Source organism: Corvus kubaryi, unplaced genomic scaffold, assembly GCF_017639235.1.
Source record: "Corvus kubaryi isolate FWS band 111438036 unplaced genomic scaffold, C.kubaryi_AGA036_p1.0 37334, whole genome shotgun sequence".
In the NCBI taxonomy this organism is placed as follows: Eukaryota; Metazoa; Chordata; class Aves; order Passeriformes; family Corvidae; genus Corvus; species Corvus kubaryi.
In genome coordinates this window covers 23,908,229-23,925,877 of record NW_024581108.1, presented here as the reverse complement: position 1 = coordinate 23,925,877, position 17,649 = coordinate 23,908,229, and the positions used below count along the sequence as shown (strand labels likewise).

General features: G+C 47.5%; 1 protein-coding gene across 16 annotated transcripts in view; it reads left to right on the top strand.

Annotated features, from left to right (window-relative positions):
• Nucleotides 1–8,282: 8,282 nt before the first annotated feature.
• DOCK7 (dedicator of cytokinesis 7) overlaps nucleotides 8,283–17,649 on the top strand; it is an 84,180-nt gene continuing 74,813 nt past the window's right edge. For all 16 annotated transcript variants that reach the window (XM_042030881.1, XM_042030880.1, XM_042030877.1 and 13 more), the window contains exon 1: nucleotides 8,283–8,444. In XM_042030881.1, the coding sequence (XP_041886815.1) occupies nucleotides 8,298–8,444 (147 nt within the window). In that variant the 5' untranslated portion in view covers nucleotides 8,283–8,297. The remainder of the gene's footprint in view (nucleotides 8,445–17,649) is intronic.

The window sequence follows — 17,649 nt, the reverse complement described above, 5'->3', positions numbered from 1 at the left end:
AGGGAGAAAGAGGAGGAAAAGAGCCGTGGAATTCCGCTCCCGCGAACAAAGGCCGGCCGGGCGCTTTGTGCAGCCCCTCTCGCCGCACAATGGGCGGCCCGGCGCTTTCCTGCCGGAGCCGGCCCTGCCCCGGCCGCCTCCCGGCGCTGCCCCGGCCCCGCACCTGGGAGGGGAGCGCCCACCTCCTCCTGGCTGGAAAATGGAGAGAGAGCTCCTTTCCAGCGCCTTCCTTTTGTGTGTGAGCAGGGCTGGTTCGCGGGGGCACCGCTCCTTGGACGCGCAGAGCTACGTGAGGCTCGCGGTGCTGAGCATCCTTGGATTTCTCAAAGTTTTGTTATTTTTTTAAAGAGGAGCATTTATAGAAATTTACCTGCCAGTAGCAGGTTTCTGCAGATTTACATTCTGAGTTAGGCGTGTGGTTCCAGGTAGGAACAGTTTTTCTGTCTGCAGGTCTGACCAGGAAACCTTTGGTGACCGTGGTACCTCTCCTACCTGTAACCAGCAGTGGAGTGAAAGCGAGAACCCATCAGTTCTGCCAGAACTGTTCAGGAGGCTGTGGACAGTAGCAAAAGGAGTATCATTTTCATGCCTTTGAGTGAGAAGCTGTAGGTACAAATAGTTGCAGTTAGAGAAACTGTGATGGAGAAGGGTCACGGACAAAGAAAAAGGAGGTCAAAGGAGAAGGCTGGAGAGGAGGTAGAGGAGTGACATCAGTCCCACCCCACTCATGATCTGGAAACAGCTGAAAGCACTGCTCTTCCCTTCAGGTTCTCTGCACATTTTGATGTGCACTAGCCAGGAGTTAATGTGACAGATCAAGGAATGGGGAGAGATGGATTTGCTGCCAGACCGTTTTTCCTGCTTCTTGATTGTAGTCATAGAAATAGTCACATGAGAGACAAGCACTAGGAGTCGGAGTGTCAGAGTTGTGCAGCCCTAGCAGGAAGTTAACTAAAATGGCCCTGGGGTGACCACTGTGGTGCTCAGTGCTCCTGCCTGGTGCAGAGGGTTCATTGGATTGTAGCACAGATGTGCCACCTCTGTGCACCTTTTTGGGCTAATCTGATCCTCTCCATGTGTTTCTCAGTGTGTGTGTGTGGGCAGAGGTGGTCTTTAAGCAGGTCGGGTTCATCTGTGCCCATGGAAGGACCCAGGTGCTTTGCAGTGAGGTCAGGGCTGTTGCATCTCCAGCTGTCTTTTACACTTGGAAGATTATTGTGTTTTCTCTGGGGTTTCCCATGTTGTAGTGTCATATTCTGAGAAATCTCATGTTCCTGGTTCGTGGCCTGCACATCCAGTGCACATGATGGCAAAAGCTTGTGGGCAGAATGTTGCACCTGGGGATGCCCAGCCTGAGCTGTTGCCCTTCTCCTGCTGGCACAGAACGTGCTGCTGGGAATGTTGCTGTTTCAGGGGATGAGAGATTGGAGCAAGTGGTGCACAGAAGTCCCAGAGCTGTGCTGGTGGCTGCTGGAAGCCCTCCCCAGTTCCATTGTTTCAAGAAGAATAGATCCCTCACATTTTCACACTCTGCCCTCCGGTTTGGCTGACTCATCGAGGTAGCCGTAGCATTTGTCTTATTCACATGAAATAGCCGTGCTGCTCTTGCCTTGCCTGAGAGCCCGTGCTTCAAATGGATGTCACTCAGATCCACCAAGGCAAATTCCTTTAGTCCAGCTGCAAGGTTCTAAACTAAACTAAACTAAAAACAAACATGAGATGGGCTGAGCTGTTTCTTGGAAAGCCCAGGGATGTGGTTCCACAGTTCTGATTTACTTGCTATGCTTTCTTCAGCCACTGTGGTGCCCCTCAAGGGCACGTGCAGAATGCCAGTGCCATGGCTGCCTGGTCATTGCCTCAAAGTCTTTAAATGTTGGGCAGAGGCTATCAGTAATTGCCCAGCAGTTTCAAAATATCTTTTAAAGACTATGTTACAAGGTATCTCCATGATTAGGTCCTGCTGCGTTTTTGTGGGATGGATTTAAACAAGAATTTGGCCACCCACCACAGGTACTTACTAATTCTTCTTGACTCCATCAGAAGAAACTCCTGAGTTGAACTTAGTATAATGCGTTAATAATACATAAGATCTTGCCTGATACTGCTGCTAATTTTTAATTGGAGATAAATTGTTAGGAAATTTTTTATTAAACTGTAGTGGATCACATCCTTCTGCAGCATCATGATGCTTCTGTAGTGGCACAGAGGCTGTTGCTTCCATCTCAGTGTAAGAGCAGAGGAACTCCAGTGCCACCTGTGTCCAATTCATGTTCCCAGTTGTGTTATCCCAGTACATTTTCTGGATATGGGGCTGCTTGGCAAAGAAGCAGGATGTGGAAATCCCCCCCCGGCCCCCCCCAAAAGGTCAGTTCTGAGTTCCTGAATGCCCCAGCAACTGGAGCATGTTGTATCCCAGCACTGCAGTGTTTCCTGGGGCAGGCAGAGGAAAAGGTGTGCAGGCTTTTCAGAGTTCAGAAGGAAAGAAAAACTCCCCCTTTAAACCTCACACAGCAAAAACATTACAGGGATAAACCCATGTAGCCTTTCATGTGAGCCCCTGACTCAGGGCCTTGTCAGTGCTCTTGGACTATCCTGAAGCTGGGTTATCTGGGGAATTCAGAGCTGCTGCTTCGGTCAGACCATCACCGTGCAAGTGTCTTTGCTTGGAAAGAGTTTTGATCTTCCTTTCCTGCTTCCATGGTGAGAGAGGCTCCCTGTGACTTGGAACAACACACCTGCCTTGCCCTCTGTTTTACAGTGCGTATCAGCCTCACACAAACCCCACAGTGTCATTTTTACCACTGCTCTGCATTCTCTTGCTGAGAATTTTCAGTTTTCCTGTGCCCAGCTGTCAATGGGGTCCAGAGAAAAATGTTTTCACCTTGTGGGTCCAGCCCCTTCCCAGGTGCTTCCATGTGAGCAGGAACCCCGTGAGGTGCTGCTCTCTAGGGCTGGGGGGTCTTCAGCAGGGGCTGATCCTGCTTTCAGACATTCAGTGACTTGGAAATTCCCCATCATCCAGGGCTCTTACATTGTATGGGATTCCTGGAGTAATCACAGCTTGTCTTTATGGATTTGAATTGAGGGGAAAACACTTGTGTTCACTACATTCAGAGCATCTTATTTCTGCTGCAGCTCCCTTTACACCGATGGGGTGCTGTAAAACGGGGACTTGGGAAGGCTAAATTTGCATTTGTGTTTTTTACATTGCCTGAAGGATGTGGGGGGGGGGCTGACAGCCTCCTGTGCCCAGCCCTAGGGTAAAGAGGGATGGTGTGAAACCTGCACCCACTGAAATCAATAGCAGAGCTGTCACTGGCTCCCAGGAGCACCAAATTGGGCCAGAAACGTGGTCACAGCAGAATATTCATCACAGTTTATTCTCTTCCCACATCCAGCTGCCATTTGCATTGTCAAAACACTGTCATGGATAACTGAAAGGATTTTTAACAGGAATTTCAGAGCATCCCTTTCCCATCCTCTCCAAAAGTCCCATTGGCTGTCCCTGTTCAGCCTCTGTGGATGTCTCGTGTGGGAGTTGGCAGCGCTCTGGGAAGCCCAAGAAAATCCCTGACTGCTTCAAGCAAGGGAGAAGGCAGGGACAACACTTTATCTCCAGGGCTGTGCTACAGAGCTGCATCTCTGGCCAAGGCTTCCTTCTGTGGTTGGGTGTTTTTAGTATGAGGGGTGACTTTGCTCTCCTGCAGGATCCGGTGCTGTGGTGATTTCCACAGTCAGGTGTCCTGGGAGCTCGTTCCCTCCACTGCAGCTCAGGGGTGAAGTTTCAGCCTCAATAATCAAATATTATCAGAAGAACACCACAGGCAGCGTTGTATGATGTTTTCTCTTTTAATCAATGGTGAGGAAAAAGGGAACATGTTGTTGCTCATCTGTGTTAATTTAGGAACCCACACGCACCCTGCAGCGGTTGGGATCAGGCTGGGCATTTCCTCAGCTGTAAATCAAACCCATTTCACTCCCAGGGGAAGGAGTTCACTCAGAAGGAAACAGGACCTGGGGTTTAGGAGGAAGGCTGGGTGCGGGGCTGAACTGGCAGAGTGGCTCCAGGCCAGAGCTCTCCCTGGATGTCTGGAGCAGGTTCCCTCATCCAGCAGGAGCTTCCCTGGATGGTGACTCACACCTGGATGGGGCTGCAGGCAGGACAGCCCAGCTGGAGCATGTGGGCACAGAGGGCCAGGCCCTCTCTCTGCAGAGGTGGCACACACAGCCAGTGCCACTGGGCTTTGGGAATTCAGATCCAAGCACAGTGAGTCAGTGGGATGGATGCTTCCAGCCCTTGCTGGCTGAACAGAGGGTGATGCTTTCACTTGAAGAAGTAAATGATGTGTAAATGCAGTTTTCTCTCTCCGAGGGAGAACAGGCAGCTTTGCTGGGACTGCAGATGCCTCACTGTGCCAGGCTGCCTTTCTCAGAGGCTCCCTGGGTGTAGAGTCCCTGCACATGACACCCAGGGTGAAGAACAGGCAGGAGGAACAGTTCCCTAATTAGCAGGATGGGGAGAAGCAATTTCCCTTGTCCTTTCCCAGTGGAGAGGGCTGTGGGGATGAGAGGGCTTCCTCACATCCCCCGAGGCTGTCCCTGACCCACCTTTGCTGGGAAAAGGGAGAGTTCCTAACCTTGCTTGGCATCACCAGGCATGACTTGTGGAGTCTTTTTTTGGGAAGGCAAAAAGAAGAACTGATATTTCCAGTTCGCTGCTTAAGCTAAAAAAAAAGTTAAAAAAAAAAAGGAACAGTTTTTGGGTTTGACCAGGCAGGGCACATAGAAACAGAAATGATTTTTTGTGTAGTAAAGAACCCTGGGAGTGCAAACAAATGGTTTCATTTTGTTATTTGCAGCTTGGAGGACTTTGAGAATGACCAGTTTTGTTTTGCTTTAGGAGCCAGTTCCAAGGGGAATTTTCTTCCTCTTCTTTGTGTGTTTTGTTTTTTTTTTCCTTTTTCTGTGTGAACCACATGCACACACAATAATTAACCAGTGAAGAAGGTCAGAAAGGAAGTGACTGGGGAAGATGTACTTTAAACACAGACGTTCATGAGGCTGTGGGCTGTAATTAACTGGAATGTTTGTCTGAGGTTCCCAGGTTACGTGTTGAATGTTAGATAAGTTATTAAAGAGGCAGTTTTTTTATTTGTCCTTTTAATTATCAAAGCTTTAATGGCTCTTCAGCTCTACCAAATTAATTTCTTTTTTTTTTTTTTTACATTTGGAGAATATTTATTTCTCTTTTCTGATGGGGTTTGGTGTAACCCCAGCATTGCTTTAGGTTAGAAATGGTGTTCAGGGTTATAGTGTAACATGAACTGCTGGTCGTGAACAGTTTGTCATGGACAAACAGCCTTTGGGAATGCAGGAGGAGGAGAAGGCAAGTGTGTTCACAGAGTGATGGAATGGTTTGGGTTGGAAGGGACCTTAAAGCTCATCCTGTGGGCAGGGACACTTCCACTAGACCAGGTCTTATTTGTTGTAGGGAAACTGGGAACCTCTGTGAGGAAACAGTGAGGAAGCAGCCCTAAAAGTAGTCAGCTGAGGTGTTATCTCAATGGGGAAATACTCATTGGGTTCTCCAAAGGTTCCACTCCTTCTCTGGAGGGAGTGATCGGGATGAAGCACATCTGCTAAAAGATGGGATTCCCAACTGGAGCAGCTGTAGAAAAGCCTTTGGGTGATCAAGGGAGCCCAAAGGCTGGGAGGGGATACCTGGCAGGTAGAAAGGAGTGGGAGAGGGCTGTTGAGCCTGATCCTGCTGCCACAAACCCAGATGGGCATAGATCACCTGTAAATACATTTGGAGATGAGGTTACCTTAGGAGATGGTTTCTAAGTGTCAGAGGCAGGATGCTTTCCAGTAGGTAAGTGGTGTCCGAAACCTCTGCAAAGCAGGGATACAAGAAAGAATCAGCCTGAGCTGTGGATTGGACTGCAGGCTTGGAATGAATAGCAGTAACTCCTGCAGACTCCACTGAATTCTGAGGTTCAGACAGTATTTACTTCACATGGGGAGAGTTTTGATGAGTGCTTGTGAAAGCTGGAGAGGCAGGAGTGCTTCACACTTGAGAGTACTGGTGATTTCTTGGTGAAACCCATTGGAGGTTCTGACTTTCTGTGGTCGGGCTTTGGGGGAATTTTGGGGAATTTTCAATATCCAGTGAGGTATTAATGGAGCAGCAACATGGCTGATCAGTGCCACCCTTTTGTGGCACCACCCTTCTTCCCCTGTTGGACCATGGAGGTGCCTCTGGTTCCTGGGGATCCACGGATTCAGGAGGAGCCAGGCACGGCTGTGGTTCCCCAGCTGAGGACAGGGTCCCTCCTCTGGCTGTACTTCCCATCTGGAAACAATGCCTCTAGAAAATGGGGAAGGGTTTTTAGTCTTTCCTGTGTTGTGCTGGGCTCTGATTTTTCCTGCCAGGGCTCTGTGCCTCATCAGGAGTGACAAAAAACACACAGAGTGAGCCTGGTTTAAAGCAGAGCCCGTCTGCATCCTGGGGACAAGCTTCTCAGTCCTCAGCCACAGATGCATGGTGTGTTTTCCATGCCAAGCAGCCATTTTAATCCATTCCAAATTTCCTTACGAAAGCTGGCAGCACACATGGTTTGCTCTCACGTGTGTCTGTGTGCACACGTGGTGGGAACAGGGAGAGGGCTTTTCCTGGATGTTCCCTGTCCCCAGCAGGAGCTGCTTGGTCTTCTTCCAGAAGCCACCCTCCAGAAGTGAAAACATCAGCTCCCGTGGATAAAGGCAAACATGAAGGAAATAACTTCTTGCAGCTAGAATACATAAAACTTTATTTTTTTTCCTCCTGCAGTCTACTTTTTAAAAAAGACAAAATGATGCTTCCTCTAGCTAATCTTACATCCATCCTCTGGCCTGAGGAAACATCTGCTCTCCATGGTAGCCTCAATTGTCCCAGCCAGTTCCCTCTTAGAGTTCCCTTCTCTTCCACTGACAGCAGTTGCCTCCAGCTGCCTTCATTCCTGCCCACCAGCAGTCCCAAAGCCAGGAGCCCATCCTGATGTCCAGGTTTAGCTTAGGGCAGATTTAACCATCTCCTTGGCAGGATTCCAGCAGCTCGTGCTGATACACAGCACAGTCCCATGGTGAGATCAGGGGTCTCTTAGCCATGAGGATGCTCAAAGATCACTGATGGAGCAGAAAAAAGCCACCCCTGTCCTTGCAGCCTCTTCATCTACCTTAGGGGCTGGTTAGTGTCTCCTTGGAGCTGGGAATTGGCTCTGGGAGCCAGAGCTGCCAGCAGTGCTGTGATGTGGTGAATGACACTTGGGGTGGGTTTGTCACTAATAAATTGGGTGTTGACTCCTAGAGGGGAGCATTCATGTTGGTGAGGTCCTGTAGGCCAGGAGTACACAGCAGCTTTTCAGCAAAACAGTTTGTTTGTGGAAGGAATCTGGGTTTTTGGTTTGCCTTTGGAACAAAACCATTTCCACCCTACTCTGAAGTTTGGCTATCCCTGCTGAGAGGAGCTGCAGCTTCCTGCTGGGATACAGGATGGAGAGCTGTGGATGGCTGTGCTAGGGCTGGACCCATGGCTTTGTTTAGACAGTCCCTGGCCATCAGCATTTCCCTCTCTGCCGTGCTCTTCCTTCCCCTCCAGGTGGCTTTACCTACCTGTTGTGTTTTCAGCCTTAGCAGTGACAATGTGGCTCTTTAGCCAAAACAGAGGACGGTCACAGCTGTCACCCTCCAGGCATGGAAGGGCTGCTCTGTGTTTTCCATTCCTGGTGAGAAAATTACCCCGTGGTGGAATTTCTCTCTGGCAGAGACACATGGCATTGTGCCAGTGTTTCCTCCGCTTGTCACCGTCATCCCACCTTTGCCTTTCCTACACGGAAAGGGAAACACCTTTTTGTTCTGACCCAGTCGTTTGTTTCCTGGTCCTTTGTCTGACTGGGATTGCAAACCCCCAAAATGATGGATGAAAATGCAGAGTACAGGAGCAGCTGTGTGACCAGGAACTGCTGAAGGGTGAGGAGAACTCTGGAGAAGAGCTTTCCTTGGAAGAGCCTGCTGGGAACAAGTTAATTTGTGCTTGGGGTCACGTGCATTTTATTGCCACAGATGTGCACAGAAGAGCAGTTCACAACAGGAGAAAAAACAATTAATTGCTGTTAAAAATGTGTATCTGCAGCCTTGTGAGAGCTCTGTGATTCCTGGGAATCCATTATGCAGGATCTGTTCCCAGCAGGTGGTGACACCCTTATTCCAGTGAGTGAGTGTCTCAGCACAGCACAGGGAGGTGGATCTGATCCATCCCCATGTCCTTCTCAGAGATAACTCTGTCCCTGTCTCATTCCAGGACCGTGGCAGCCGAGGTCAGGAAGCAGATCTCGGGGCAGTATGGAGGCTCCCCTCAGCTCCTCAAGAACCTCAACATCGGAGGCAGCGTCTCTCATCACACCACTGTAAGTCATGCCTGGAGCAGGGATTGCTGAGCATGCTGTCCACAGTCATTTTACCATTTGGGAAGAGACTCAGTGCTGACACGTTGTTGATGTAAGCGGCCCTGATAATACAGAGGAAAAAATTCCATGCAAAACCCACTAATTTTGGGGATTTCTGTGTTGCAAATCAGTTGGTGTGGCTGGGAGTTTGTGTTTCTGCAGAATCTTTGTAGGACAAGGAGCTCACTTGAGCAGGTATTCATTGTTTTATCCCCAAACAGCCTGGATTGGGCATTAAATTCCATGTGTGTGTGGTTCTCTGCATGGAGAGCTCTTTTCAAGCTCCTGCACTTCAGGTTGCTGTTTTCCTGTCCTTGTCACTCTTGAGAGCAGGACCAAAGCGACTCTTCTACTCTTCTGAAGTATTTTAAATATTATTGTGCGAGTTGAGTGGGGTTATTCCTCAGGAATGTATATTTACTTACAAGTTTACAGCCCACTTTGAAGAGCTGCATTGTCAGAATCACCCTTTCTGAAGTCAGACTTTCTTGCATGGCCTACCAGTAACCTTCCAGATTTATTGTGGTCAACATTTCAAGAGTGCAGCAAACTTTTTCAGGCTGGAAATGTTTGATTTGGGGTCTTGCTTCAGGTCACAGCAGTTCCTTTTGCAGCAGTCAACTTGGAAAACAAATATTAGAGCATCTTGTTTTCTTCAGAGAGGGGTGGTTAGGTCAGGCAGGGCTGGAAATGTGCCCTGAGTTCGATTGTGCAAGTGTTGTGAGTTTACAAGAGTTCTTCTCTTTGGAGTAGGGTCCTGTAGTGTTTCCTCAGTTCCTGGGATTGTGGGAGTGAGTTCATGGGAATTCCCTCTGCTTCATGTCCAATGTAACCTGTTAAAGCTTCCTCCTGTGGAGCACAAACGCATCCTCAGAGCTGAGTGTCACCTCTAAAGGGATCTCCAGGCTGACCTCTAGCTCAGAAAAGTGACTTCACTGCGGGCACAAACTTCATCTCTGAGGAGATCTGGCTGTGCCAGAGGCACTGGGGATGGAGGAGGGCTGGAATTCCTGTCATTCCCAGGAGCACAGGGAGAGCAGAAGGCTGATCTGTCAGCTGGTGCCCAGCGTGGTGGAGACTGAGCACGGAGGAGGATTAATGAGAAGGGTTAATGGTAGAAGGGTTAATGATAGAAGGGTTAATGAGAGCTGCTGCTAATGCTAATGCCTTATCTCAGTGGCTCTGCTGGGCTGTGCAGTGATAATGCAAAGCCCTGACTTGGCAGTTCTGGATGGTCTTTTGCATAATCCAGCATTAGAATAGGGAGGGACCCCTGCTATTAGCGGTGTGTGGAGCGCTCAGGGTCACTGACTGCACTTCCCTGCAGCACTGCACAGCTGAGGATTGCACTCCCATGGGATGTCCATCCCAGCAGCTGCTGTGCCTCACTTGTCTCACCTGTGGTTTCATCTTGGAAGGAGTTGGCTGAATTGCCTTTCTACTCCCATAAAGTGAGATGTCTTCTCTGAACTTCTCCAGGCTGCTCCTCACCCAGCCATGTTTTTGATCAGTTTTTCCTCGTGTCGCCTCCTTTCACTCTGAATTGTCTCTTCCACTTTTTCCTCCTGTTTTTAAGGTTTTTCCATTCTGCCGTCAACCAAATTCATGCTCAAAGCTTCAGTCCTGTTGATCTTCACATGCAATTTTTGATACAGCATCACACTTGTTGGTCATGGTATTGTCAGCAGCTCTCATTATCCTCTTGCCATGCTGTTTGCTAGTAAATATATGCAAGAATCTGTAAAAAAGCTGGAAAAGGTCATGCTGGCTGGAAGCAGGCTCTGAGCTTTTCCTATCAAACTGCATTGTGTGATGGCTGCTGTGATAAGCTCCCAGTTTGTCACATGAAATTCAGTGTTGAGCAGAGATGCTCTGCAGAGGCCTGATTAACACGGGGTGATGGTTTGTAGGAGATAGTCTGTAGGAAAAGTCTACTTAGTTAAGTCATGAGTCTGTATCCTGAGGCTGCAGAATACGACAGAGGTTTGCTTGTCTGAATTTTGGGTTAATTTCTCTCCCCGAGGCATCCATCAGGATCTGCTGTGCCTGCCTGGCCTGGTTTGATAATCAGCATTATGCAGAGGGAAAGCATCGCTGTGTGAAGCTGTGTTTGCTCTGGAAGAGTTCAGTTCTGTGTAGCCACACTGGTTTAAAAGCCTGAAGTAGGGCATGTAGTATGGGAGTGAATAGGAAATTCCTGCTAAAATGTTGTGTGATTGAGTTTCAGTATCTCCACAATGGCAGCACCTTGGAACTGGGGGGGCTCCAGCCTGCCAGAGTTCAAGAAATATTTGGCCAACGCTCTCAGGCACAGGGTGGGATTGTTGGGGTTGTCCTGTGCAGGGCCAGGAGTTGGATTGGATGATCCTTGTGGATCCCTTCCAGCTCAGGATATTCCATGGTTCTACAACTGAAGTGATTGTGCAGATGTGGTCTCTCATGCCCATCTTGCTTGTTGTGGTGAGGTAATTCTGGTCCAGACAAGGTCAGCACTGATTCTCTGACAGTTGCCAACAGCAGCTGCTTATGATAGTTTGTCTGAGAGTCTTATCAGTGGAGATATTTCTATGGAAAAATGGAGGTTTTTGTGAATGAAGAGTCCTCAGCTCTGTGCTTGCTTGGGCCTTTTGTTTCTTGTCAGCTGAAGCCAGTGCAGGGATGTTCCTCGCTCCACAGATTTGCCCGTGGTTGAACCTGGGATAAATGCAAAAACCTGTCAGCTGAATTTTAGCAAGTCTCTTCCTTTTTGCCTCACAAGCAGCAGACAAAATGCTGCCAGAACTGTTTCTAATTTGGTAACTGGTAGAGCTGGGGAGAAGACACTGCTTTCAAATGAGTTTATTATTGTCAGCCTCCACCCTTCTGCCACTTCAGGAGCAGCTGATTTTAATTGCACATTCCTCAAACCCCAGACACAGGTCCAAGGCCCTCAGAGGCTTTTCCTGTGTAACCCAGCGTGCCAGGCTGGGACTCCTGGCAGGATGCAGTCCCTGCAGCTCTGAGCTTTTATTTTTGCAACCCACAACAGAAGGCACTGACAGTTTGCTGTTGGGGAGTAGGAGCTGTGAGCTCAGAGAGTTCCATGAAGGAGAGTTGATTTTTTTGAAGTGATTTTTGCAAGTCTCTCCAAGCCCACTGGTGAATGGAGTGTGCATTTGCACCTTGCTGGGTGTGCTCTGGGTTGGAAGCCATGTGCTCTGCTCATCCTGGGTTCCTCCAGAGTTCAGTATTCCCTGCTGGGAGCTGGTGCTTCTCACCACCAGCCCCACTGGGTGAAAGCAGAGAGCCTGCAATTCTTCTGGGAGAATTCCCCAGCATCTTGCAGGATGGGGAATTTGCTGTGTTTGTTTGATGAACTGGACTGTTTACTATGGGCCATTATGATCCCTCATGACTAACCACTTTCTTTTCTTCCCGAGTTTGTTTTTTCTGTGGAGCAGCTCCTTGTGCCAGTTAACTCTGTCTGCTAAAAGTAGATAAAGACTTATAAAATCTTGAACTTTTTTTTTACTTTTGACTGCCAAGGATAATTGTTGAAATGTTTTTGGCTGTTGTCCAAAGCTTGATATTTTTTTTTTTTTTCCCCCCAAGAAAAAGTTCTCTTAATTTTTGAAAAATCTTTACAGGTCTCTTTTTTCTATTTCTTTACATCTTTAGAGGTATATTTTAATAGGTGGACATGGCACTCAGTGCAATGGTCTGGTTGACCAGGTGGTGTTCAGTCAAAGTTTGGACTTGATCTTGGAGGACATTTCCAACCTTAATGATTTTTTGATTTAATTAGAAGAGCAGCTTTTTACAAAACTTGCAGATAAGCAGAATGAATGTACATTCAGTTGTTTTATAGAAAAATCACAGCTTTTTCCAAGGGATTGGGGTAATATTTCCTGTCTGTTGATGTATGTTACAGCAGAGAAGATTGTTAGTATTTAAAGGAACACTGTTATAAGAGATACTAATTAGTCTGGGAATAAAGGGATCTGGATTCTTGGATGTGATGTGATCTGACCATGTCTGCTCTCAGCACTCCATTTTCTCCCTGTAAAATGAAGGTGCTGACATTTACATATCTTTGTAAAGCACTGCTGGCTTTATGGGCATTATCTGGGCTAATTGAGGCTTTGTCTTGGATTTATTGGATGTCAGACTTTGGCCATGTATTCAAAGATAGCATCTAATTATTCAATAAGAGAATATAGGTTCCTTTGTATATTTCCATTGTTTATTTTAACGTAATTTAGGAGAAGAAGAAAAGGTGATTTGTGCAAATGAATGGGAAGCACAGCAAGGGAAAACATGACAATGTCCTATGTGGCACAGAAAAGGGCGTTTTGGAGCGTTCAGAGCCAAGTAATTTTATCACCAAAAATTGAAAAGGAAAATGAGCCAAGTCTTTCTGCTGTCTCAGGGCTGATGAAGGCTGAAGAGTGCCTCCCATTATATGGGTTTCCTGGAGGTTTTGCCCTGCCTGGCTCAATGGTCTATCCTCATCAGACAGGGGAGGATGGGAGAGGCATCCACATCCTCTTCCCTGCCTCCTCCCCTTGGGGACTGCTCACAGTTAGCTCTGCTCTGGTGCAGGCACTTTCTGTAGGACATTAAAACTGCTCCCATTCTATTGCTGAAGTCAGCAGTGAGCCCTGTTGCAAAGGTCAGGAGTGTTTTATCTTTCTTGGTGAGTCTGGTGTCCACTAGAATCAGTTCACAGTATCAGAACTTAAACAGTTCACATGCTAGCAGAGATAAATACTCTTAACTCAATGATATTATACCGAGTAATTGTTAATAAACAGGCTGGCAGAGCTGGGGGTGCTCACCTGGAGAGGAGAAGGCTCCAGGGAGAGCTCCGAGCCCCTGGCAGGGCCTGAAGGGGCTCCAGGAGAGCTGCAGAGGGACTGGGGACAAGGCATGGAGGGACAGGACACAGGGAATGGCTTCCCACTGCCAGAGGTTGGATGTTAGGAGAATTTCTCCCCTCAGAGGGTGATGAGGCCCTGGCACAGGCTGCCCTGAGGCTGCCCCATCCCTGGGAGTGTCCAAGGGCACTGAGCAGCCCAGGCAGCTCTGCCTGACGCCAGCGCCGGCTCCTCGCCTGTCTCTTGGTGAATCCATCCATGCAGGGGATAAATTGTCCCCTGGGAATTGAGAGGTGGCTGTGCCAAGTATTTCCCACTCAGGAGAGCGTGTCCGTGGTTGCCAGGGCTCAGAGCCACCAGGGCTCAGAGCCACCAGGGTCTGCCTGTGTGAGCGCCGAGGGTCCGGAGGGGTCCATCTCCACTGAGCTGATGTGACATTTCTGCCAAAAGTGAGAAGTTTGATTTTTCTGCAATCTCTGGTCAAACTGTTTGGCTTTTTCATTTCTCTGCTGCTGTCTCAGTTTTTGCTTTCAGTTTTGTCACAGTTTATCAGAGGGAAACTCTTTGAGATGAGTCTCAGCACCTGCATTTTCTATATCAGTCTTTGTGTTCTCCAAATACTCCTGGTGAAATTGCTCAATTCTTAGTCATCAAAGATCTTGTCTTCTTACCCGTCCTTGGAGGCATAACTCGTGTCTTTCTAGGTTTGGTAAGAAATTGTTTTAGTATTCCCAGATAACTAATTAATCTCTGATTAATATTAATATTTCTATACCCAGATGGCTTCCTACATTAGCAACCAGTTATCATAGCAAATAACCTGGCAGTATTTGTACATAAAGCATCTCACTGGTTTTGGGACTGGCTGTTACTTTTTCCATGTAGGATCCTTCTTTAGGTAGGTGTATTTGTAATCATTTCACAGAATCCCACACTGGTTTGGGTTGGAAGGACCTTGAAGCTCATCCTATTCCACTCCCTGCCATGGGCAGGGACACCTTCCCCTATCCCAGGTTGCTCCAAGCCCCATCCAGCTTGGCCTCAGACACTTTCAGGGATGGGGAATCCATTTCCTTTCATTAGAGGCTTTTTCTAACTCAAGCATTGTGGTAGAACTTGACACACACTGCAGATCTCACAGAATCCAGAACTTAATACTGAATATTCTCACATGCTAAAGATGGAGGTTTCAGACACAGAGAATGCTTACAGCACAATTGCAATTTGAAATAAAGGACTTTAATCAGCTGCTCTCTATGGTAATGGCATCTCACAGAACATGATGCAAAAGAAGGAGTAAGAGCCAGAACAAAGCAGGAGATAGGGAACTGCATTCCAGAGGCAGTGGGGAGGTAATGACTGCACTTATGGCTGGGGAGGTGTCATCCTTGGTGAAGCTTGGGAGCTGTATGTGGTTGATGGAAAGCAGAGATTGCCTAGGAATCTCCTTGGTTCATTTGAATATTTCCATGTATTATAAATGCAGCCAAGAAATGAAAGGCAGGAGTTCTCTGGGCTCACCATTCATCAGGCTAAGGAAATCAGGAGTATGGGTTTTCTGAAATGCAGGGATGGCAGTAGACAGATATGTGAGTCTTTGAATTTGGATCCATTTGGATTATTTTTGGAGTGCTTAGTTGAAAGAAAATGTCATTTTTGCAAGTAAAACATGTTTTTTCATGACTTGAGTGTTGTCAGTGGTTAATATTACAATGCTCATGTTTCAAAACCTCTTAGAGTGACTTGCCTGTAGTTCACACTTAAATCTAGTGCCTCTGATTAGCAAGCTTATTTCTTTAAACTGTTACCTTCTTTAACCTGCCTGCAAATTGTGATTTTTTTTTTTTTTAGCATATTACATTTCCTTCATTCTCAGATTTATTCTGAGTCCTTCCAGTACATCAGATTTGACTCCTGTTCCCTGAGATACCAGTATCCCTTTAAGAGTGACAGGGTTTTGCCACAGCAAGAAGAGGCCATCTGCATTCCTGACTGCTCAGCAAGGGAAGTGACTGTTTGCCCTGGAGACCCAGAGACAGCTGAGAGAAGGCTGGGGCTCAGCTTTGAAATGTTAATCTGCTGCTTCTGGCCTTCCAAGATTTTGCCCAGGGAAGGTGGTGGGTGGGAAGTCGGTATTAATTTAGAATTTGGAGCTTTGGCACAATCTGTTGCAGTTTTAGCACGTTATAAATTGCTTAATATTTAAGGAGGTATTGAAGTTAAGATGGAACTTTGTCCTGATTTCAAAACTGGCAAGAAATATCACCCTGATTTTGAAGAAGTGCTTTAGCTGCCGAGTAAAAATAGCAGTCAGGATCCTCCCTGTGATGAGGAGCTCTCTACAAGGTTAATTTTTCAAGGTCCCTTATCGGATCCTCACAGGGGGTTTTACTCCCACACAGGAGGCAGGAGGTACAACCTTCCACGCTTTCCCATTGTCATTTTTACAGAGCCCTCAATTGTGCTGTGATCCTCACAGGGGCTGGGTCTCTGCCCTTGGGAATTATGCATCTCATTTGAGATAAAGGGAAAATTTGGCTTGAATTGGGCCACAGCAGCTTGGGTTCAAATCCTTGTTGTGCCAGATGCACCCTGCCAAGCTGTCCCATCATAACCTCTCAGTGCTCTTGGGGCTCCCTGTGAGACTGGGCATCTTGGGAGGGCAGAGGTGAGGCAGGGAGAAGGAAATGTGAGGGAATGTTGTTTTCCATGGCTGTGCTGTCATGCACAGGCTGGGAAAGTCTGCAGAATTACAGCTGGCATTTGAGTGTGTTGCTTCCAGAGTGTCCCATGAGACTCCTCATGGTGCTCAGGACAGCACTTGTGAGCTGGGCAAATATCCCCTGTGCCCAGCTGTTTGTTTAGGGAAGGGATGGGCTAAAATCCCCCAGGCAAAACTGGGAATGCTTGTGGATGTCAGGGAACTGTGCTTCACTCAGTCCCTGTGAGATGGAGATAATAATTGTCCCTTTTTCTGCCCTAGTTGTTACTGAGCTCCAGTACTGAGCTGCTGTGCAGTGCCCAGGAGAGCAGATCTTGAATCTTCAGGTACCTGCACAGGTGTAAATGGCTCAGGAAGGTGGGGAACAAGGGGCAGGCTGTCCAGGCTGTTCCCAGGAATGCCACAACAGAGCAGCTCTTGTACAAACCTGACCTCTGCATTGTATTTTTTGTTTCCTTGTGTGAGCTTTGCAGCGTGGTGCCCTAGGTGTAGCTTTCCCTGCAAGTTATCCCTTTGTTCCTGTGTCCTTGGGATGCTTGGCTGAAGTGAGTGCAAGTTTGTGTTACCCTCCATGGAGGGATGCCACATCCCCTCACTGAGGCTCCTGCAGATTTGTGCAGGTGCTTTTGTAAGTGATGATGATGATCCAGGTAGGTGCTCAAAAGAAGGAAATAAATAGGACAGAGACACGTGCACTAAAACTCCACAAAAATACAATGTTTGCTGTCTGGAGAAGGGCAAAGTCGATAGGGAACACAGTTTTATTTTCCAGCTTTTAAGGGGATGTAACAGTGAAGAATAACACAACCTTAAAGAAGAAAGCTTGAGTGTCCCTGTTGTATGAGAGCTGTAAACCTTTGAAATAAGGGTTTGTCCTGCAGGTGCTGAGAGCCAGAACTGCAGCAACACAGGTGCACCTCTAGAAACTGCCTGTTCAATGGGTTAGAGAAACCAAATCAAACAGGCTGGTGCCTGAGTTAACTGATTGAACATGTCTGTGGTCATGTTAAGGACATGCAGAATTGTTATTTCCAGGTGAGGGGTTTGATTTGGGTAATTGTAAGTCTGAGAGAGGGAGTCCTGTTTGATTTCTTCCGTACTTTCAGTGTATCAGTACTGTGATAAACACAGTGTTTATGTTGGCAGGGAGCAGGTTATGCCCCTCTTACTCATCCTGAGCTGCCCTTTCCCCCCATGTAGTCCTCCTGTAGACTTAAATAGCACCAGGACAGTGCTTGCCATGAGTGAGGCTGCAGTGCCTGATCCTGGGATAAACACTGGGTGAAAACCGTGTTAGGGAATTGTCTGAAAGGTTGTCCAAAATTTCATCTGTAATTACAGCCTGCACAAAATCAAAGAGTATTTTTTTAAAAGAGCAGCAATTCTGGGAGCAGGTTTCCTTTACATATTTTTAGCATGTGTTTGCCATTAATTTACATTATTCTCTAGTCCTAGTGGGGAAAATGCTCAGGGCTCTCGCAGAGTTTGGTTTCTGGAGGGTCTTAATAAACCCAACAGAAACAGACCCCCTGGCAAGGATTTCTTGCAGTAACACTCCAGAATTCCCCTTTAGGTTTATTAGGGGAGA